Source organism: Aptenodytes patagonicus, chromosome 4 (assembly GCF_965638725.1).
Source record: "Aptenodytes patagonicus chromosome 4, bAptPat1.pri.cur, whole genome shotgun sequence".
Classification (NCBI taxonomy): domain Eukaryota; kingdom Metazoa; phylum Chordata; class Aves; order Sphenisciformes; family Spheniscidae; genus Aptenodytes; species Aptenodytes patagonicus.
The window spans coordinates 70,019,616-70,043,151 of NC_134952.1; the positions used below are offsets into that span (position 1 = coordinate 70,019,616).

Sequence of the window (23,536 nt, forward strand, 5' to 3'; positions counted from 1 at the left end):
GAAGTCCACCCATGCCTGCAGTGCGTTTCTGCAGATGTCCCTGTACAACCTCACAAGTAGCTGGAGACTAGTGCAGGCATCTCCAAGCACATTTCATTTTAGCCCCTGGAAGTATTCCCTAATAATAAACTTGCATAAGTAAAATCAAGCACAGATTTATCAAAAAGAGGTTTGGCCTTTGAAGAGGAGACAGAGAGAATGGGTTGCACCTTAAAAAAAAGAAGTGGTGAAGTGGGTAGCAGGTAAGCAGACTGCGCTTACAGAACAGCTGACAGTAAAACTTCACGTGCAACCAAACATTGCTATCAAAGCTTTAAGTTGAGGGGATTATATTCTGCTGTCTAAAATCACAGTCTTTTCAAAAGGCCAAAATTGTGGGAGATCCTAAAGACTATTATCTTCTGGGGGATGAAGAAACAAAAGTGATAGAAGTGAAATAATAATACCACTACCGCAGTATGTCAGAATGGTTTTCATGCACAGACGGCAATAATCCTTTACGTTAGCTTGCAATGTTTCATACAGATTCACTGATCTGCACAATTCAGTAAAAAACAAATTAACTGAGGGATAGCGGTCACCAACAAAACCAGGTGATACCAGGCCCAGCAGCTTGAGGCATATACTAAGATTATGCCTCTGCATAGTGATAAAACATTTACAGAAGTGAAGCATTCGCCATGTGAAAGGGAGAACTGCTAATTAATGCTTACATCCAGATAAATTGCAGAGGAAGAATCTGACATGTGCAAACAGCCACTTTTGCTTATTTAAGCTGATGAGTCACATGATTAATTGCCATACTTTGCATTGTTCCGATAAGGTGTAAAGGTACAAACAAGGAAGAACCTACCAGGACTCTCTACCCGCTTGTAGTGGTAGGGATTGATGCAAACCTCCTTCTGTTTTGAACCAAAGGGAAACTCGCAGCATTCCAATGGCTTCAGTTCGTGATGGCTCTGCAGGTCCGGCCAGCGCCACACTCGACAGTAAATTACATGCGGTAGCCCTTTCCGGTGCGAAACCTGAAGCCTGCCATCCAAGGAACGAGGAATTGTGACACAGTTGCTGGGCTGACCAGGACAGCTTAATGCTTTTTCCAGCTCCTCCATAGCACCTTTTTTCTTCTTCAGTTTTTTCACTAATGCATCAACAGCTTTCTCTGCCCATTTTTCTTCTTCGTCCCCCTGCTTCCATCCCAGCAGCCTCTTCACTGCCGGGCTGGTGAAGGAGAATAAACTTGTCACATTCATGGTGACCCCACTTTGATGATACCACAGAACCAAGCAGGAGAGACTGTCCTGTTCTTCCACCACCACCAGGGTACAGCAGATTGTGTCAGTAGTCAAAAGCAGCCTGTATCAAATAATTCTGGTCTTTTCTCCTTTTCAGTCCTCCAGTCCCAGGAAGGCAGCACTGACATCCCCCCTTGACGGATGCGACCTTCTCATTATTCTAAACCCTTCCGGCCAAGAACCTGCAAGAGAATATCAGAGGGAGAGAAAAAAAGGATTTTACCTTTTAAATTAACACACAGCAGTTAAAAACATCCCCCCCCAACCCGTAAAAGTGGTGTGACCAAAAACCAACCAACAGAAAAAAAAAAAAACCCAAAACAACAACAAAGTGCTGACAGTCTCCAGAACTGGACTCACGGCACATCTGATGAAGACTTTTAAGCAGCAAGGCTTGCTGCTGAACCCTGTATATCCCTCTTCCCAAAACAGCCCTGAATAAATGAGGTGATCACCCTGGAAAATAATGACACAGCATAAACAAAACCAAAAGAGGCTGGGGAGGGGAGGTTAGTGGGAGGAGAGGGCAAGGGGTAGAGGTAGGTGGTGGGAGAATTCCCCATCAGCCCAGTTCCCTCATCCAATTTTCTGTGTGGCCTCAGTGATTTTTGTGCCACACAGCAAGGGGGACAGCAACTGCATTTGCCAGCTTCAAACAATACTTCTGCTCAGTGCCCAAGCATGGCCTCAGTTTTTACCGTGAGAAGCCCAGTAGAAAAAGCCAAAACACAAGAAGACATGGCTGTATTCCCACACACACTCCACAAAAGGGCAAGGGTCCTATATTAGAAATGTAGTTCACATTAAATCTAGCCTAAAACAGTCCCTCAGATTTCATCTTTCACTGTTACGTGCAAAGGGCACTCCCCTCTGCCTATCAGCTGTTGCAACCTTAACCAGCAAAACATCCCAAGGAACCAGTGCAAGATCACTAGCACTTTTTTTTTTAATTTATTTTAGAGAGCAGCTGGAAGCAATATGCCCCAACAGCACTGTGCTACCCAGCCCTCTCCAAACCGCCAGTGATGCAGCTCGAAAAATCACTGCACTAGACTTGTGCATACCACGATCTGAAACAAAAACAGTTCAGCTTGACCTCCAACTTACTTTGAGGAACAAACCAAAAAAGAAGAAAGGAAACTGGAAAGATCCTTGTCCTCACTCATCTCACATGAGAAAGAAAACTCCATCTCCCTACCTCACCAAAAAGCCCTCACAGCTCATAAGCAGACTGTGAGGGAACGATACCATGAACTAACTTCACTGATTACATCCTGACCCTTCCTGTTGCAATGCCTGCCTGATGTACTCAAGGTCACATGAAGGAGTGGGAAGAAGGAAGTCCTGATAAGAGGATTTTAGATGGCACAGTGGTCCTCGCGTTGAGAGACATGGAATGGGGATGAAGTGATAGGTGAAGAGGGGGAGGTACTCCACATATGAAGAAGCCCCTGCTGTGAGCAGCAAGTTTCATACTTGCCTGGGCTGGGAGCAGGCAAAAGGCTCTGCCGGGGGAAGTAGGAGAGACCCTGCACTGGCAGGGAGGGGAAAATGAGACAAAGAGCACTAAACCACTGATTTTCAAACAGAGCATGAAGACAGACAGGATACATATCCTGGACTGGATACCAACAGGTTGCAGAGGAAGGGAGAAGGGGAAGAGGATATGAATGTTTTTGTTGCCATCAGAAAGACACAAAAACCCCAATCAACCAGCAACCTATACACACACAGAACAGAAGGTGTCAGGACACCCACCTCAGACAGAATTTCATAGTTGTACCAAGAAAAGATTGCAGATCTGAAAACTGTAAATGCTATGCCACAGTTACCCTCTTGACTATCATGCACTGTAATGGTTTCACAGCGTACCACTATAGCTGAAGTACTTTAAGCTGAAAACCATCCACTTGATTCAAATTAATTTGTCACTAAAACAATTATCTAATTGCAAAGGTTCAGTTTTATTAGGCTGAATGCATAAACTACATTTATATGAATAATGATTATGGACTAAGACACAGGCCATGTCTACCTGCACTTCGTACTGGTACTTCCCATTCCTTCTATCCTAAGAATTGTATTTGAAATAATACTGTCAATGCAATGGAAGATTTGCATGAGTCTGGGACAAATTTAAGAATTTATTTGGTTACCTGGGCAAGTGCTATACTGTTAAATGAACTGAAAATCCATTACTGTCACTGACTGCACCCCAGGTATACTTTATCCTTACGCGCCCTGTAAAGTGCTCTATTAAAATGCTGTGCTAATTTAAGAACCGTATTACCAGAACCCCAGTACATGTATTTCAAATATGTTTGTAAGTAACAGTTATTCTCAACTCGTATATAGTCTGTATCTCAATCAATATTCTAAATATCTTTTTTCTGTATCTTTCAAACAAAAGATACAAGTTCCACACACAAAAGTTACAAGTTCCAGTGGTATATCACCAGGTAATCAAGCCAAGCTTTCTACTTCACATCCATTCGAATTAAACAAAAAATATTTAAAAGACTTGAGCTGAAGTTCTAATAAAAAAGAACGTACAAAGTCCGAATCTCAATCCTAATTTCTTTCAACATTGATAATGAATGCAGACATGGTTCTACCTAGGCCTGACCCCTTTCCACCAAGTTACTTTAAAAATAAGTGGCCATCCTACTTCTTGTGAAAAAGAAAAAAAAATCCCGTCTATTAAGACTGTATGTTTATACCAGTGCCTGAAAATACAACCTTAACATGAGCTAGTACGCAAGTTCTTCAAAGACTAAGATGACATTCACATGCAGCCCCAAGTAGTCTGACCATAGGAACAGATTTTCCGAAGTTTTTAGATCAAATCTTGCAACACACACGCCCCACTCCCAGAATCATACACTCCAAAACTTATTTCACCATCACAATCAAAGGTATTATCTTAACAGCTGGCACCTCTGTAGCAACAACTGTGGCAAGAAATATGCTGGGAGCGGGAGGAGTAGCATCGGGTACAGTACTTGTAGATACGCTTGGAAGTAACGCAGCTCAGCAGGCCCGAGCCGGCCACCAGCCTCCATCCCAGGGACTCCTGCAAGTCCTGCCTGCCCAAACAAAGTCTATGCACACTGCAACCCCTCAACAAGCCACAAGATAAAGTAAAGGGGGAGAAAACCCACAGGCTGCTGTATACTACTCACACTAAGCTCCAATACCAGTATTGGTATAATATTTAAAAAAAAAAAAAAAAAAAAAAAAGGCAGCGTAGGTGGCGTTTTTCGTTTCCAAGAAGCAGAGCGCGCGTCCGCAGCGCTGAGCCCTTGCCAGTACATTCCGTTTCCCTTTCTGCCACTCTTGGTTTTTGCAGTGCATCATTTCCTGTATTACTTTTGCACAAAGTGGTCTTACCAGCTGGAAGTGCAAAATAAAGATTAAACCACGAGTCAGCAGATGATACAGTCCGCGTCTTTCTTTCCAAAATACATGTGCCCTTCTGGGAAACTGGGAGTTAGTATTTCCAATAGCAGAGTGACCACCAGCCCTTGAAGGGTATGTTTATTCACGAGGTACGGGTGAAACAGAAACCTAGGCCAAACAACAGGACACTCTCCAAAAGGCAGCCTGGAATCAGTTTAAAGGAAATTGAGTTGTTACCCACTTATCAGCCACTCTTTACACACCAAACCCATGCACTTTTTATTATGCGTTCTGTCTGCTGATGGATGAGTTGGAATCAACAAACTTCTTTTAAATCCCAGTGCTGCTTTATTTGTCTTCCTTCACTGCTGCTGTCTTTTGTGTAATCTTTGGACTAACATACAAACCTGCACACAGCTTGTGAGAAGTCTATAAAAAAAGAGTGAGCATTTATATATATATATATATATTTATATATATATATATTTAGACAGCCTTGTATTTAAACAAACGTATTTAGGCAAAATGCCTAAGAGTGAAGTTCTATTTTTCCAGCCCTCAAAGAAGAGATAGTTACTCTGTCAGCAACACTAAGCAGACAGTAAAATACTCACTGAGAGTGTTTTCAAATTCCCACAGGAGATCCCATAGGAAACTGTCCCACTTTGCATAAATGACTGTTTTTGGTGGGTGGAGAAAGGGTTAGGACAATTAGATGATCCTCTCCCCAGGGGGGGGGCGGGGGGGAAGTGAAACAACTCCTAGCCCAAGTTTCAGGCAAACAAGAAGCAGCTCTAACTCTTCTACTAATTTCATTATTTGTATTACAGGCTCAGTGATGCAGGCAAAAAGGATCCTATTAAATATTTTTAATATATGCTTGGCACAGTTAGACATAAAAACGGGCAGGAACCAGTGAAAAGAATCTACATAATTGTTAATGGAGAAAACTGTCTAGTCTTTGACTACGTTTTTAAAATTCAATTTATCTTATTTTAGTCAATGTACCTCCTCCCAGTGTCCACTACTTATTGACAATATAAAGAAATAACAAGCAGAGGGATTTTAATTTGCTTCTTTAAAAATATTTAGTTACTTTCTCTGAAAGACATCTTTCCTGCAACTCATGTACTCAGTACAATATTTAGACCTTTTTTTAAAAAAAGAAAAAAGATCAGATTTTGGCATAGAAGCCAGGGACCTGTCACTTTACTCCTGCAAGAACTATTTCCATGTATTACTAAAAAGCATGCAGCCTAAGCAGCTGTAATGCTAGAATGTGTTACAACAGATTGTGCACTAACTTCCTCTGGCTCCCTATTCTTGGAGCAAGCAGCAAAAAGTTTCGATTTCTTTCTTTGCACCAGATCTTGCTCATCGTGGAAAAAACGCATGGAAACCCGGTATTCTACCTGGGTTCTATACCTATGCCTCAGTGGCATTACAATACACATGCAAAAAGAAAGCAAGTTTCATTTCAAAGTGCTGTAGAGAGTTTATACAGAACCTGACTTGGCTTCCCTTCTATTTCTGAAAATGACAAGGAGAAAGAAGAAAAACAAAAATTAACTCTTTTATATGTCTTCTTGGCATGGTAGAAAGAATTCAAGATAACACTTAAATATGCAACCCTGTGTTAATTTCTGATACATATCATATTGTTCAAAGAAAGAGGAGCACACTGGTGTTGAAAATAATTCCAACATACTTAACAGGAGTAGGTAGCTTTTTTCCTGACACTGCATTAGACTCCCTTACTTAGACCCAGCAAGGGCAAGGAGGATGCTTCCAGCCTGTTCTGCGAAGTAGCCTCTGTCTCAGATCCTGAGAGACAGACCAGAGCACCCGGTCTGTGAAACCTCCGCTAGGACCATTGCTCACACTATTTGGCTGAGGGATTGCCCTTCCAAGAAAACCTCCCATGTATCATTGCTCAGCCCACAGAGAAAAAATCCTTTTAGATACCTATGTGCAACCTTTAGCTCAGCAGGTGGTAGGAGAGCAAGAGTGTCACGTAAAGAGCAGGTGCTGACTGCACCCCAGCTAACTGTAACAGCAGCCCGTACAGTTTCTTGTAAGAAATATCTAGCTGTTCTCAACAGGGCAGTAATATCTGCCTTTAGAACAAGGACTTGCACAACTTCTAACTTACTTCATAAGCCAAATCAAATCCATGAGTTCCGAGTGTGACCTGAGCACCAAAGAGCAGATTCAACACTCGCTTAAAATGAGACAGTAGGGCCAATGTATGCTTTACCAACGGAGGGGAGGAGGGCAACAGTGACCCAAACAACAAAACCCCCATTGCTCAGTTACTCCAGAGCATGAAGAAATAACCTTGTACTATCAATATCTGCCAGCTCCTTCCCAGTGCTCACCACAGTTCAAACCAAGTACACAGTATTTGGCCAGTTTCTAGAACAAACCACAGCTTTTCCTCTACTTGCCTACCCACTCAGCTTCTGGCAGACAAGGCACTGATCCTTGCCTTTGAAGTCTCGATTATCACGATTACAAGAGTAAAACAATAGCAAATTCTTACAGGTTTTCTGGATATGTACTTTGCCTTCTCAAATTGAAGTTACTAGATTTGAAAGACTTACGGTAACTTCATTGTTGCTTCTCCAGCGAAAATACCCGGTTTCCATATACATTATAAACTGAATCCTGTGTCACAACCCAACTAAAATGGCATAAAAGTCTTTGTAAGCAAATACATAGTTGTGAGAAAAGAACACAGCAAAGGTGCTTTCCCAGTTTTGAGAGAGATGCATCAACAATTAAATTTGCCCTTTTTGTGATTAAGAACACTTCTTCCCAATGCCTTTGCAACTATTTTGACATAGTAAAAACTGTACTCCTGAAAACAAATTTGAACACATCTTGAAAGAGTCTTATCTATACCCTCATTAAAGCACAGCTCCTCTCTGTCACAAGAAACACTAACAGAGTTAGTGAAGAAGACGACTCTTCATTTTTCACACACTCTCCAAGCTGAAGGCCTCTTAAAGAAATCCTCAAATTAAGACAAAACATTCAAAAGAAAAAATTATCCAAACAAACAGTTGTCAAGAGACAGAATGAATTACCAGCCATCACATTGCGCACTGTATTTCATTGTGCATCTCTGGGGAAGGTTTATCCACTTCACTTGTGCTGTGAGGTATTTAAACTCCACACGTTGTCCCACCTGGCACTAGGAGCGCTCAGGAGTGGGCAAGGAGCTCTGTCAGCATCGTTAGATGACACAGGCCAAGTCCTGAAAAACACAGACCAACCTATAGACCAGTTTGGAGCACTGGCTATGGCTTTGTGAACATGGGATATCCACAAAGATGCCATGACTAGTCTAGCTATTAAAGTAAGTTGGAAGCCCTTTTCTAAAAGGTCAAAAAGCTGGGGAAAACAGGGCTTTTTTTTCCCCTTTCATCGTAAAACTCCCGTATAACTCCCTTTTTCCACAAAGACCATTCCCTTTCCTGACTTTTTGAACTGTCTTTAGAAAACAGGTGTTGTGTACAACAATAACAAACACACATCTGTGTGGGTGTGTTAATACACACAAAGGCAGGATAACTGAAACCTCTTCCTATATTTAGATCTGTCTGGTCAGCTCTAATTGCATAATTTAATCAAAACCCTCTCCAACGGAAACACATCCATATTCATCATAGGCATCAAAGGAAACATCTTTACAAACTATATCCTTTTACAAACCAACACATGGTCCCAACGCCACTTGTCCAATTGTTGAATTCCTCCTTTGGGAAGGGCACGGAATTTTATTTCTTTTTATCAGCTGAAAAAAGCATTTCCTTCCAATTCATCAGCACATTGCAGGAGGAACTTCCTTCACAGGTGAGATGGGGAAAATTTACTGACATGTCACTTTCAGGGATTTTTTTTTTTTTTTAAAGTAGTTAAAACATACATTTGCAGCATAAAGGAAAACGTTTAAAAACAAAAAGAAAAATGCCCATCACCACTCAGGCATCAAAATTTTTTTGAGTACAGCTCATAAAATGCAAGATGTGTTTTGTCTTCACAGAATGGCACAGCCTAGGACAGACTGCATGGATTTAGAAAGGGGTTTGTCAGCCCCAGCCAGAGTAGTGCTACAACAGGGTATTTTTCAGGAGGGAACCCCACCAAATGCACTCCAGTTATGCTCAGCTTATGCAAGCCACTGCTCCGACAAATGATTCATTTTACCAAGAGCATGCACCAATACAGTTACATCAGCTGCATTAAACCACTTCTAAAGACTGTGACCCAGACCTCATTTATCAGAGATTAAGTAAAGATGTTAAATTACAGCTCAAGATCCCCATCTTTAAAGCAGAATGCTTCACCAAAGCAGGAGACAACAAAAACTGAGAAAGAAAAATTACTTACTCACTAATAAAAGCGGTTTTTAGGTGAAGCCTCAGCAAAGCAGAATAAACTGATGAAAATTAAACCAAAGAAAGGAACATCATTAAAATAAAGTCTTTTCACAGATTAGTCCCCCAACCACCATTTATACACTTGAAATAAGAACAGTCTCTTCAATATTGGAAAACTGAAGACATTTCAATGCATTTCATGAGATGCATGCTTTACTTTTTTTAAAAGGATTCCTCTAGCTTTCCTTTTTGCCTTATTTGCAAAAACTAAGGGGGTATTTTTTGCCTTTAAATAACTATCTTCATCATGTCTTTAAAATGCCAAGAGGCAGAACAAGAGATCTATGTTAAATTTTGTGAAGTGTCCTGCAATTCACAACTACCATTCTGGACAGAGAAAGTGTTTAAAGATGATACAGCTTTCCAAGCCAAGTTTATACAACCCAGAAACAAACATCAAGATTTGCCAGATTTCCACCGTAACATTGTTTAATTATGGCATACCATTAGTGGCCTTCTGAAAACCGGGACTGGACTTCAGATGACATGAAACCCAGTCTGCTCCTGGTCCCCGGGACAGTGAGCAGCAGCTGCACCACCACATCGCAGCAGATATTCCCTGGCAGCATCCTAGTATTTGTCAAGCCACCTGAACTCGCCAGACCCTTTACAAATGGAAGGAGCCAAGATCAGTGTTTAGAGATGCCCCTTCAGCTTACGCACAAGAAAATGAGACTTTAAAAATTACGAGTTACAGGCAAATACAAATTTACAGGGATCCTCCTGAGATCAGGTCACAGAAGCTGAGTTCGCATTTAAAATACACCAGCAAACACAGATCTAGGTTGATCAAGGCCTTTACTGGCACGTGAGGTATAAGTCTGAGCTTGCCCACACTAAAACCATGAACTGCCTCCAACTACACCCCAATGTAATCCTAGAACAGGGTACAGTTTCACCAATATTAAAAACTATACTTGTGGAAGAATAAAGCTATTGACACACAACTACGAAGGCATTTACATGGTCTCTTACTTTTACAAATGTTTTCATCCAGACAATACTCTACAGAGCCAAAGTTCCTTCAACTGAAGACCAGCACTAGCTTTCCCCTGAACTGGCAGGCACACTTGGAACAAAACAGGTATCACATGTTATTGTGATTGGAGGCCAACAACCTTCCAGACAACAGTCAGTTCACCAATGAAGTCTAAAAGCTCTGTCCTCAGGAGCATTTTAATCCAAAGAAGTCTACTGACTGCAACTGAATTTGCTATCAGTGCAATTTTTTCCTGCCATACCTAAGCCTGTAAAACCTTGTCGGCAGAAGGAGTACTGTCATGGAGAGCGCTGGGCTGCTGCTCAGGAGACACAGCTCCCATTTCCTTTGGGCAAGCCACTTCCTCATGTCAAGCCTTAGCTTCTGCTGCTAACAAGTGGAGAACAAAACTCTTGAAAGCTATTGATTGAGAGGCAAGTATTAGACAAAGAAAGCTGGAGAGGACCACCGGCACAAAAGGTTTGCTGGCAGGACAGCACCAAGACAGCTCTGTGAGAGCACATGCCATTACCCCAAGCAACACCTCCACACCATGGAGGAAGAGGGCAGTAAGTCACTCAGCCACAGGCAGTTTGCCCTGAGCAAGAACCAACGACCACTGCAGCAAGGGGCCAGAGGGTAAAGGCACGGGGGCCGAGACTGGGGCACGTGCCAGCACTACCCACTCATCGCAGCCAACAAAAGTTCCTCCTTACTACTGCTGACAGGGAACAGCCAAGCACAGACCCAGAAGTCACAGACACACCTTTCCCCTTCTAAAAGCACAAAATGAGGGTGCGCCCATACATGAGGAGTCAGGGAGATGCAAAAAAAACTGTGGGATGAGGCAAAAGCAGCTGTCATAGCCCTGTGCCAGAACATCTGCAGAATCTCACTTCAAACTGTTTTCTCATATTCCTGAGATCAAGGCTTTGGAGGGTTTTGTACAAAGGCTACAACCCACAGATAGGAACTGATAGTTCATACAGCACTTGGGAAACACATAGCTTGAAAGGAAGTGGAAGATATCCTCCTACATTACTTACTGGGAACACGGAAGTTTTACAACACGAGAAAATGGCTGTAATCTATCCATCTGTCTGATCCCCTGGTTATCTATAAGCATTTTATGATTTTGGACGAGGAATCAAGCCACATAAAGAATTACTCAGTACCCTTTCCTTATCTGCGAGCATCTTTTATTATATATCATTATATATGATTCTGCATATGGAATTAAGGCAACTTATTATTCATTCCACCATTATTTTCCAAGACCAGTTTAAAATTTCAAAATTCAGGTTTTGCAAAGTTGCAGTACTGCAACTTTACAAGCTGAGACACCAAAACACAGTATTTCCTGAACGCCACATGCTCTGCAGCATCAGCAACAGGCTAGCTGAAACACCCATAATGCTTCCCAAATTTTCCACTGCTGCCTGCTACTGAACAGTCAGTCATAGCTGTCCTAGTACAGAGGACGGAAGGATTCCAAGCTCCGAATACGTCGCAAAGTGAGACTGCAAGGATGAACTTCCAGGACTTGCAGCTTTCCAAGACTACTTACTTCTAGGCTGAAAGCTAGTGCACAAAAAGAGCACACAAATACTTCAGGCTCCTTGTCTAAGCTGACAATCTAGATGCCTTTAATTCTGGGGCTGAAACCAGTACTCCCCAGTTCCCAAAACAACAAGCCTTTAGGCTCAAACAACCCTGACTGCTGGCTGGCCTGGAAGACTGAGAGCTCTCGTGTCCCAAATCAGGGGAGGCAAGGAGCTAGGCAAAGGTGTGATGGAAACCTCCCTGTATTCAGAAATACGAGACTACAAGCAGTGCATTGGCTTACAGCACATATCAGCTTCAGGTGCCCTAATTGTCTTCACTGGCAGCGATTTCTGGTAACACCAGCCTGCTTTTACAGAAGAGTTTTTAATGGATTTAATATTTAGCTTTTCTCTAATTTCTTGATAATGCTACTAACAGTACCTGGTCTGCCAGTTGTTTCAAGTTATTTCACCCTCTAAAGAGGAAAAGAAAGTTTCTACTACTAAGAAGTTAAGCTTGGAAGACATTCTTTTCCCCATGAGGAAAAACATTTGTGTCCTCTCATACAGAACGTGCACTAGACCTGCTCTGCTCATACGATTCCATTAAACTAGAAAAACATTTTTAATATAGCTTGCAGTTTATACTATCAAAACAGCACTTGACCAGAAAAGCTTGTTTAAGCGTTCCTCCCCATCCATCCTCCCTCACCCCCCATAAAATACACTGTATCATTAATCATTGTCGTTTTGCTGCCAGTGTAACTACACTGGGGCTTTGTGACTGATGTCACTGTTGGCAGTCTAACCTCACCATGCTAATCACCAACATAAGTATCTGGGAAAAAAAACCCTGTAAATTAGACCTTTCCTTGGCAAGCATATTAAGGAAGTCTTCATCTGGGATTACTACAGTACTTGTTTATAACTGGCTACCTCCAACAGCTGCTTTGGGCCAGCAAGGTCACAGGTCCACAAGCAGATGAGCAGCTCTAACAGCTTGCTCCCACCCAAAGAGAGGTGGTTTCCCTTTACTCCCTTGTGCCAGCTTTGGTACTCCCAACATAACTTCCCCTCTGCTTACGGTCTGTCAGCCAATTCACCTTCCTAACCTGGCAAAAACAACAACAAAAAAAATGTTCTGCAGAACATCTGGATCAGCTCGGAGCAGGATGAGCACCAAAGTCACCCAGCCAGCACATGCGAAGAAATCTGTGGCTGAGGTTGAGAGCAGCCAAACTGTTAAGAATGCTCTTCATCTTGTGGAGCGGCCACCCCCATAATTTTAAATGATATCCAGGACAAAGATTGACTGAAGTACTCATGTCTGAGTGTGAGCTAATTTGCAAAACCTCATCTCATCCCCAGAGCAATGAGCTCTGCCCTAGCTGGTTCTGAATAACCAAACGCTCTAACAAGCACTTCAATCCCCCTCCGCTACCACTGTCTTCTGCTCTAGGTAACTAGACAGCAAACTTCAGAAAAAAGAAGAGATTTCGTATCCATCTGTCCAAAAATACCACACACTACAGAGTTTTAAGCTGAGAGTATTTATAAAATATTTTCCAGATGAAATCTAATACAACACATTACAGAAACTATAATTATGTTATCTTAAGTTTTTAAGTTAATAAAGACAAAGACTTTTCCTTTGGCTACTACATCCAAGTGGAAGCACTTAACACTGACTGACACTAGCTAGCATGGATAATAAAGGGCCTGTTATGAAGTATGCCAGACTGTAAAGCCAGCAGCGGGCAAAAATGCAAAACAGGAAACTGTAATAGCCGCGATAGCAACCTATGTGTAAGCCAGGTTTTCCGAGACATTCAGCAAGGTCAAAATTCACATTTTTCAAAATAGTATAGTTCGTCACTGCATTCACCAGGTAATTAGCAGAACAGGGACGAAGACATAACCAATATCTGTTTTATCTATCTATCTATCTCCTCAGTGATAAAAAGGTAGAAGTGTCTGACGAGAAGAGGAAAGACCATGAGACTATGTGAAGCGAGATGAAACTCTGGTCCTGAACGCTGGAGATTCACGGTGAGACCTCAGTAAAGCCACGCAAGTTGAGTCTCTGTCTCCCTCATCTCCCTTTTCCCTCCCTTTGCAGGGAAGCACACACTTTAGATGCGTTTGAGATTCCTGAAAGGCTACACATTTGAAATTAAACCAGTGTAATCACATTATGCATTTAACAATCCCTGAAGCCGTCATGTACATGTTGTCAGGTCTATGAGAAGGTCTAGGTAAACTTCAAATCTACTTTCATCTCTGTTGTGACAAAACAATAATGCTGTTGTCATACAACTGGAAAAAAAAGGAGCCATCTAGACATGGTCCTGGGCAGCCTAGGTGGCCATGCTTGAGCAGGGGGTTGGACCAGATGACCTCCAGAGGTTCCTTCCAATCTCAGCCATCCTGTGATTCTGTGAAGTTCTCAAAACAACCATCTGCTCATCATTTAACACCAAGAATTTGGTCCACATCAGAAAAACAATTGGTTCAGGAAAACTGCATAGAACTCTGCTTGCCTCGGCACAAATACAAAATCACATGAAGTGTTACCAGACAGAGGTAGGGGACTGAGCTCTATTTGCCATGCATAGGCAGAGTCACGAGAGAACTGCTTTTTAAAGTAAAGTAATACAGCATTTTCACCAGGAAGTCAAACTCAATGGATTCAGTGCTATTAATCAAAAATCATACATTTCAACAGAGGATAGAAGATTTGTCCAGAATTCTACAAAGAATAGACTCTCATGAATGAATTATGATGAAAATCTCAATCAGATCACTTTGTTTCCCTGATTTTGACCACTTCACCAAGTCCTGTTTAAAATGGCCAGTGACCTTACTGTACTACTTTTAAGAACTTCAAATACAAACCAGGGAGAGCAAAAGGCAAAGCAGACTAAAATATCATGAGAAATAATCCCTCTCCAAATTTTACATAACTTCTAGAATATTTTCAAAGCATCCAGAAGTCTTCTGAGTTGCCTCACTCATCCTTCCTTTGCTGCTTATAGCCTTGAAGTTTGGCTTCCTGTATGGCTCCGTTCCATTAAAATCAAAGTCCTCATCACTATCACCTTACTTCACACACAGCCCTGGTAAGAAGGCACTTTTCCACCCCTTTTTTCGTTGCTTGTGAGCTATGAAAGATTCTGATCTACGGAGCACCAGATACCTTAAGCAACCATGACTAACCCTTATGTTCACATACTGTTTGTCTCCCAGCCTATCTGCAAAGGCAAGACGGATTATTTTAATATACATGGAGTAAGGTCAACGGGGGGGGGGGGAAATCTTCAGCCAACTTGTAGTCATACTAACCTGAAGAAAGTCCTCCCTAGGTTAAAATAAAACCAAACCAAAACTGCCTTCCACAAAGCAGATTTCAGCCAGGAAACCACAACAGTGGTAAAAATATGTCAAATTTCACAACAGAGCATTTAGATACCAAGAGAAATCAAATACAACTGTGTTTTATTGATGAGCCAGTTTCAGTGACTTTTCAGGACCTGTGAGCAGAATCTACACTCCTAAGCAGGTGCTAGCGGCCTGACTTGAAAGTAACTTTCTTGTTTCACACAACATAGCTCAGAAACCCTTGGCGGGGGGGGAAGACAAGACAACTGGCCAATAGTGAGCAAAGGTGTTCTGCCAACTTTTTTGTCCTACCAAAACACTAGCAGAGTTTGGTTTGCAACATCTTGGGAGGGCTAAAAAGAAAAGAAGGACAAAAAGTTAAAACCCAACAAACAACAAAAACACCTAACCCATACACTTTTGCTCTGCTTCAGCTTTATAATTTACAGGGACACCACAGAGAATAAACTATCAAGTGAAACAGCAGGAGATGTCAGTTCCACACCACCTTCCACCATCTCTCTCACACTTCCAAATTTGTCTTGGAGAAAGTTTTTGAGAGCCCTCTCTCCACTGCCTCAGGAAATACAGCTAGTTACAAGCCACATATTTTGTTCCTCAACATGTCAGATGAATGAAAGTCATTACTAGTAAGATACATGTAAGACAGCAAGGACATTTGATGAATTCCTCCCACGTTCAATATTCAAATGAAACCTATCAGATACAAAGGTGAAATATATTGGTAGAATAAAGTCAAATATGCAACTTATTAACAGCATCTGACCAAACAGCAGATGTTTCCTCCGCCTATCACCCTTCAAAACACATTTAAGTGGAAGCCACAATTTGTTGCAACATGATTCTCCAGTTGTTTACTTCATCTTTAACCAAAACTGATTTTATGCTTTTAAGCATTTAAGCAGCATTTAAGTATTTATATATAAATAGTTATTACATACACACACCTTGATAAATTTACAGGCTCCTCGCAACTATATATAGGTTTAGTCTACCTTTATCTGATCCAAGTAATTTAACTTTCAACAGCAGTGAATGTTATTTTAGGCGTTCATATGTGCACATGCACATACAGCATACCTATCAAGTGTGAATAACCCTACATGCATATCAGCGTAATAAGGTATCTTTACCAGCCTCATGCTCTGGTTTCATCACACTGCACCAGACAGAATGCTGCTATTATTGTGAATGCCTTAAAATGCTTGAAATCAGAAGTCTGAAATGATTTATAAGAAAAAATATCCTCAGTAAATCAGTCTTTCATGTAAACACAGAAGAATGAGATACTAATTCCCAATACTGAACAAAGGGAAGAAGAAAAGCAAGCAAAATTATGATCAACTATGGTCACTGCATGCCCCAAGCAATCTGAACATAAAGGATTCTCTGAATTCATAGAAAACTTTTTGACCTGCTACGTAAGTGTCAAGTGTTAGCTCTGTGTGCACACATGCTATTTTGCTTTCATCTACCTAGACAAGTTTTTAAACATGTAAATCAGTCTTGCAACCTCTGTCGAAGAAACTGTAATGCTGTAAATCCTGAAATGCAACTTCTACTCATGCACAAAATCTGTATTAAGAGGATACATTGTCAGCTTCCCCTTGAATGATAGTTCCAAGTACTGAAAGAAGGTCCATCAGTCCAAGCTGGAGGGCAGACGTGATTCTTACACTCATGCTGGGGACAGAAGCAAGGAGACAGTGAAAACTCTTGCGATTCTGTCTATAATCACTTTAGCATTGTAAGAATTTTTTAACGGGTACCTTATTTCCAAGTTACCCAATATTGGATTGATAGTCCATAGATCACTTTGATGTGGATTGGCATTTTGATGATTTTCATGACAAAAACTTGCAAGTTAAATACTTCTGAATACCATTAAGTGCTATAATTCAGACTGTCTATACTGACTTATTCAGTCTCATCTGCTGCCATGTTGGGAAGAGTGTTCCCTTTATAAGCACAGAAATATGAAACAATGCTTCAGAAATCACTGGTGAACCACATTAATTATTTGCTTACGTGCCAAATCAACATAATAGTTGCCTTTGGATGATACTGCTTTGAACAGTGCCTAAATATAATGATTTATATAAAGGAAGTTTAAAAGCGATTTGTTTTCCTCGTACTCTAGACTTCACCTGTGCATGCTAGGGAAAGGGTGAGTGAAGAACAAAATGAGAAAGACTGGTGACATCTATTCTAGTATCACTCTCCCAAGTGAATACCCCATATTGAAATAAAAGTGACATATAGTCCAGAACAATTACAGAGCTACATCAGAATGACTGAATTGTGCAAGTGTCCAGAATAGCTGTACTAGTCAGGTTCCCTGAATTGGCAAGTCTAGAGGGGAAAAAAAACCTTCAACTCTTGATCTAAACTCAGCTTTTACGCAGTCTCCCAAGACACAGCATTCTCAAGAAGAGTATAGCTGAGTAAAGGAATCCGTACTTGCAGAAAACCTTTTGTAATTTAATGACAGCTCAACCCAGCAGCTGTGTCACCCACAGTACCACTATCAGGGGGCAGCCCTGTGGTCACACAACTGCACAACGCTTCCACCATAGCAATCCCAGTGCCACAGTACCCGATACACATCCTCCCTCCTTCCCCAAAACAACAAAAAAAACCCAAACAAAAAACAGACCCATCTACACAAATCAGCAGAGTTCAGCTTTATATGCACTGAATACTTGACCTCACACAGTCTAATTAGACATAGTGTGCTCGATCTTTGCTCCTATTCAACTATGAGGCACTTCCAAAGCCAACACATGCAGGCATAAAAGTGAAGCAGGGAGAGATCCTGTATGATCTGGGTTCATTCTGGAAAATGCTTTACATTCCTTGAAATTAGCCTGTTTATTTTATGAAATGTTTGGCTTCTCTATCCTGTTAAAAAACAAAGATGCCCCCCACTCAAATACACACAAACCTGAAAAGCTTCTGTAATGCAAATTAACATTTGTTCTCCGAGGAGGATAGGGATCTTCGGGCAGCCATTAGCAGCCAAGAGTGTCCTTCTCCTCACCCCTGAACCCACCCTCTGCAAAGCCCTTCACAAAAGGCCCCATCTAAGATTTTCTCTGGTTATTTTGAATCTTGAATAATAGAGACATTCTAAAGGAAATAGTTACACAACAGCCTGCAGGGATCAATTAAAAAGTATCAATTTAAAATAACTTCTTTCCCATCCCAAGCGAAAACTGCTGTTCTAACATAAAAATCCTCTATGCTGTTCTAAAGTTATGCCACCGTAGCTTGAGCAAAACAGCTAGCAAAGTGCAACATGCCTGCGTAGATGAGCCTTTAAGTCACCAGCATTTCAAGCCACTCTTGCCAATTTGGTGTTTATGTTTTAAACTTGAATTTTCTGTTCAGTAAACTTCAAAGGTAAATTTCCAGGAACTGCATATCATCTTTATTAAGATTTGTATGCATTCAATTTTTTGAGACACTGCTATACACAGAAGAAAGGCCAGTGGAAGAATACTAGTCTGCAGCCAGTAGAGGGAAACAAGTGAAGTTTTTATGGGCAGAACAGACCTTTCCCCACTCTGAAAGCACAGCTGGGTGAGTTTGTCATCAAAACCTAAACCAGAAATTAAAAAAAAAAAAACCACCAAAAAACCCAAAACCAACCCTCCCCCACCCATTAGTAGAATCACTTCATTAACCATAAAGCAATTTGTGAAATCTGATTTTCGTTTTCACAGATTTTATGGCACTCTCTTCAATAAGGTAGCTTCATTTATTCATCTGCATTGACACAGCAGAATAGAGCTCCATATCCACATTTTATAAGACACTGCACCCAAAAGCGAGCTTTAATTCTTTTATCTGCCACTCAGAAAGCACCTTAGCTGAAGCACATGCTGTTGAGATGCAACTGAACCTGGAGACTAATGGATCTCTCACCACTAGTGACCATTTGTTTTCTCTGCTTCTCCTGTATCCCTCAAAATTTTTTTTTTTTAGTTACATTTGTGACTAAAAATAAGAGATGTTTCTTTCTTGGCTGGGAGATGCTCAGGAGATACAGTGCAGAGTTCACACCAATTCAGGTATGAAGAGTTGGTTTAACCACCAATACATGCAAAACCCTCAAATCACCAAGCAGCACACTGACTAGAAGAAAGAAGAAAAAGGAGTTTTAGCAGGATTTTCCCGAAACACTTCATAGTGATTTTATCAGCAGAAACAGCAAGATCTAAGATGTTTAGTATATAATAAACATTTTACTATTTGTGGCATACTACTTTCTAAGCTACTTAGAGCAGAAACATGAATCTGAAGCCACAGTTGCCATCACTAAGAAAAGTAGAGTGATCAATGCCAACCCATACTCAAAATTACAGTCTCTGTTCTAAAATAAGTTTGGTCATATAGTTCAAGATATGACTAAGATGCTCTGTCTTATACAAGAACCCAGATCTGCAGGAACATTTCAACAGGCAATTACAAACTTTAGTAGGATAAAAATACTAGGAAAAAAACCCCAAACAATTAGCTTGTTTGCCTGTTTGTCCCTTTGATATCTGATAGCACAGTCTGCAGGTAAAGTCTAGCAGATTTTGAGGCTTGAGAAAGGATATATAAAATTCAGAGATACCCACTCAGAACTACTTCCCCCCACACACACCTCCAAGCTGCACATGCCTTCATCTATTTCAGTTGCTAATGACTGCAAGAAAGAGGTTAAGAGTCAAGCTAAATTGGTTCAGCATTTATTCACAGGCCCACAAACTTTAATTTCAACTACTCTTTGCATAACTTAAATAATAAACACAGTGTTCTCTTTATTTGATTCTTAAACCACCCATATCTGAAGCACAATGGGACATGTCACAGACACTTGCTTTGCTGCCCTCATAATATGGTTTAATTATGATGACTGAACTAACGGGCTCACATCATAGACTTTTACAGGTTGACCCCGTGTCATCCTGATGTATCATTTTGCACCAGTTCAGTGCTGTAAATCAATTTAAGATCTCCAGCAGGTTGAAAAGGCTGGTAATGATGCTTTCTCTGCAGTCTCTGGGGACTCCACATTATACACAACTTACATTATTTATAAAGCTGAGATGATGCCTCCATTAGGCTTGTAAGACTACTCAAATGAGCTTTTATTTTACACACACAACTTGGGCTTCATAGACCAGAACACTGGCTATATGTAATATGCAGTGCATTCATGCTTCAATTAAAAAAAAAAGTCACAACCCCTTCATTTTTTAAATTTAAGTCTTTATACCAAGCAACAAAACATCATTTATTCCCAGTATTCAGAAACACAAATAGCACTTTCATTAACCTTTGTATTGCTTTTCTTTACCTTCAACTCTTTACTTTGTGTTCAAACTACAGAGGAAAAGCAAACACTAAACTCATCAGCTTTCAAACATTTGATTTGATAGTTAATATTCATACAGAAACAGAAAGATCTCCATCTGTTTATTCAGTCACTTTTCTCAAATGTGTTGGGTCATCACATCTTCAAGGGTACACAAAAAGGCAAGTTGAACAGGACAGAGTAGGAAAAAATGTATTTGATTACATACCCAACGGTTGATGGGGTGAAAACCGAAGCAAGGACAAATCCCTACCCTTAGGGTAAACTGATCACGCCTTGAACTGATGCTCTCTGGTAGCGGTGGAAGGCTCCTGGATCACCCAAATCAAGGGAAATTCCTCTCAAGCGCCTACTTACAGTCTTAAGTAAATTGCAAGATTTCATCCTTAAGACCAGAGCAAGAACTTCAAAAAGGGCTAGCTATCTTTAATTTTCATACTGATGCTCTACCAGTCACAGTAAAGAAGCGCGCACTCAAAACTTGCACTAAAATCCAATGAGAACCTCTAAAAAGCTTCATAGCACTGCTCTCTGGTTCAATGGGATAATAAAATGAGTATTAATCAGTTGCAACTAACAAACTCATCTCCCATAATTCAGCAATTACTGACAAGTAAAAGAAAAAATTAAGTCAACATTAACACCTCAGGTTCCCTCACATGATTTGCTCCTATTGTTTGACAGGACAAGGTGCAGACAGTTAGCGACATGAAGACTAGCAGAATTACAGACACGCGCCTGCAAAGAAAAGTAGTCTCTGTAGGCTGGGTTAGCTTCAGTTTTTAATCTTATTCTTGAGTGCTGCTTAAAAACACATATAACTATTGGGGGAAAAAAATGAAACAAAGTTTTCTCGTTTTGACTTCTCCTCGGTGTGCAAAAGAGATTTGAACTATCAGCTACGACATGTTTGAAATACAGCTTTTTCCTAAGCATGTTAGTTTCAAAATGCTGTATCTTTAAACACTGATATCCATTAAACACTGACATGTTTCACGCAATGATCTTTTCCGTTTGCTTGTATCTGAAATACACATCTACTTTTACTCCTCCCCAGCTGGATCTAACAATCCTTCTCCTTCCCCAAATAAAACTGTTACCTTTTTTACATGCAGCGAGCATCCTTTTTTCCTAAAATACACCAAAATAATGATTATTTTTTTGAATAAGCTCTAATTATTCAGACACCGTAAAAGCAAACTGTAAGGTCAGAGCACATCTCTTCTTCAGATTGATCTACTAACAAAAGAGCAAGCACAGCAACCCTTCCTCAGTCAGAACTCCCACTGACTTCAGTTTATAAGAAAAAAAAAGAGTCAGGATTTGGCCCAGATCCTTTCGAATGCATGACTGAATATTTCCACACCAGTAAATTTTAATAAGCTTTAAAGATCTATATTTGGGGTAAGATTATTTGGCTGTAGAACCCGAGTATATGAAGAAACTACACTGAGGGGGGGAAAACCTCATGCATCCAAACCTTCTAACAGGGAGGAGAAAAAAAAATTAAGTGAACTTTCCTTGACCTCTAAGCACAGATTTGTCATTAAAGAAAAAAAAAAAAAAAGGAGGGGAAGGGGGCTGCGGAAAGAAAGGCGGGGGGGGACATTAAACGGACAGGGATACGGCTCGGCCGAGGTAGGAGGCGAAAGGCTTTACCCCACAAAAACAAAGGAGGGCACTTGCCCCGTCTGGCCGGGGCTCCGCCGCGTCCCCCCGCGGGGCGCACAATAGGGACGGGGCCGGGCGGCGGCTGCGGCGCAGCCCCGGCACAGGGTTCGCCGGGGAGGAGAGCGGCTTCCCGGCGGGGAAGGGCTCTCCCTCCCGCCGGGCCCGACGCGGCACCTACCCACAAACTTCGAGCCGGGAGCGGCCGGCGGGGAAGCGGCCCCGGGTCTCCCCCGGGCTGCCGGAGGGACGCCATCATGCCGGGGAGGAGAAGAGGAGAGCAGAGCTGCGCTCCCCTCGCGGCGCGGAGGAGCCGCTCCCCCCGGCCCGGTCCGGCGCCGGGCCCCCGCACCCTGTCCCGGAGCCGGGGACCACCCGGAGGAGCGGGGAGGAGAAGGAGGGAGGAGGAGGAGGAGGGCGGCGGGGCGGCGCAGGCACGGCCGCCCGGCGGGGGCAGCGGGGAGAGGCGAGGGGACGCGAAGTTGTTACCGGCTGCCGGGCGGCGAGGGGAGCAGGGGCAGCCGGGGGCTCCGCGCCGCCGCCGGGCAGCCCCGCGCTTCGCGCTGCCTCCGCGCCTGGATTGATCTGGTCTCGCTGGCGTCAGGCAGTCGGAGCCGCCCAGCCGCCGCTCGCCCCGCTGCCAGCGCGCTGCTCACCGACACACGCACACACACACACACTCACGCACCGGCCCGGCAAGGGATCCTCTCCAAATTACCGCCCCAGCCGCGCGCGGCTGGGGCCGCCGGGCCCCGCTAGGAGCGCTGCGCCCCGCCGCCGGCAAGCGGCCGCCCCGCGGGCGCGGCAGCGGCGCGGCCCTGGGAGCGGGGGCGCGGCGAGTCGCTTGGGTGGCTTTATTCCCCCCTCCCCTCCCTTCCCCGTCCCGGTGTCTTAGCCCCAAGGGCCCGGCCTCGGCCACGGTTGCTCGGCGGCCCCTGGGGGCTGGCGGAGGTTTAAAAGGCGGTTACGTACCCGCTGGAGCGCGGCTGAGATGCTCTGGCAGCTGGGGCTTTGAGGAAAGCTCCAAATACTGTGAGGCTTGCGATTAAAGTTAATTCCTGTAACGCTCTGATTGAACTGGATTTCATCCTGCCTCTTGCTTACAGGTGATTCGCTCCCTGACTTAGTCTATTCTTAATATTGAAGTAATTGCTAATATAATAATACCTTCCAATACAGACCACTCCATCCCCAGGTACTTTACATCTGGACCTCATCCTGGCCATAAGTACTGTTGCAGTTACTCCTAATTTATGCAAGTAAACCTATTAAAGTGCATGAGGCTTCTTGTGCAATCAGATATATAGTAATGAAGTCTCACCCCTACGGCCTTCTGAAATGAACTTGAACTCTTATTTGAATCTGCAAGTGTCTGCTCGAAAGTGGATCTGGCTGAAAGTTTGCAGCCCACTTGAGGAACAGTAAGTCTCTCTTGCCTACTA

General features: G+C 42.4%; 1 protein-coding gene across 2 annotated transcripts in view; it reads right to left on the reverse strand.

The window, feature by feature from the left end:
• Positions 1 to 22,690, reverse strand: part of SMAD1 (SMAD family member 1) — a 47,975-nt gene extending 25,285 nt beyond the window's left edge. Inside the window, exons 1-2 of one of the 2 annotated variants that reach the window (XM_076337116.1) lie at positions 22,584 to 22,690; positions 854 to 1,477 (exon numbers count right to left, since the gene is read on the reverse strand). In XM_076337116.1, coding sequence (XP_076193231.1) covers positions 854 to 1,253 — 400 coding nt within the window. In that variant the 5' untranslated portion in view covers positions 1,254 to 1,477; positions 22,584 to 22,690. Of the gene's footprint in view, positions 1 to 853; positions 1,478 to 22,275; positions 22,372 to 22,583 lie in introns of those variants that run through there. The other variant, XM_076337118.1, reaches the window with a different exon arrangement.
• Positions 22,691 to 23,536: the final 846 nt, after the last annotated feature.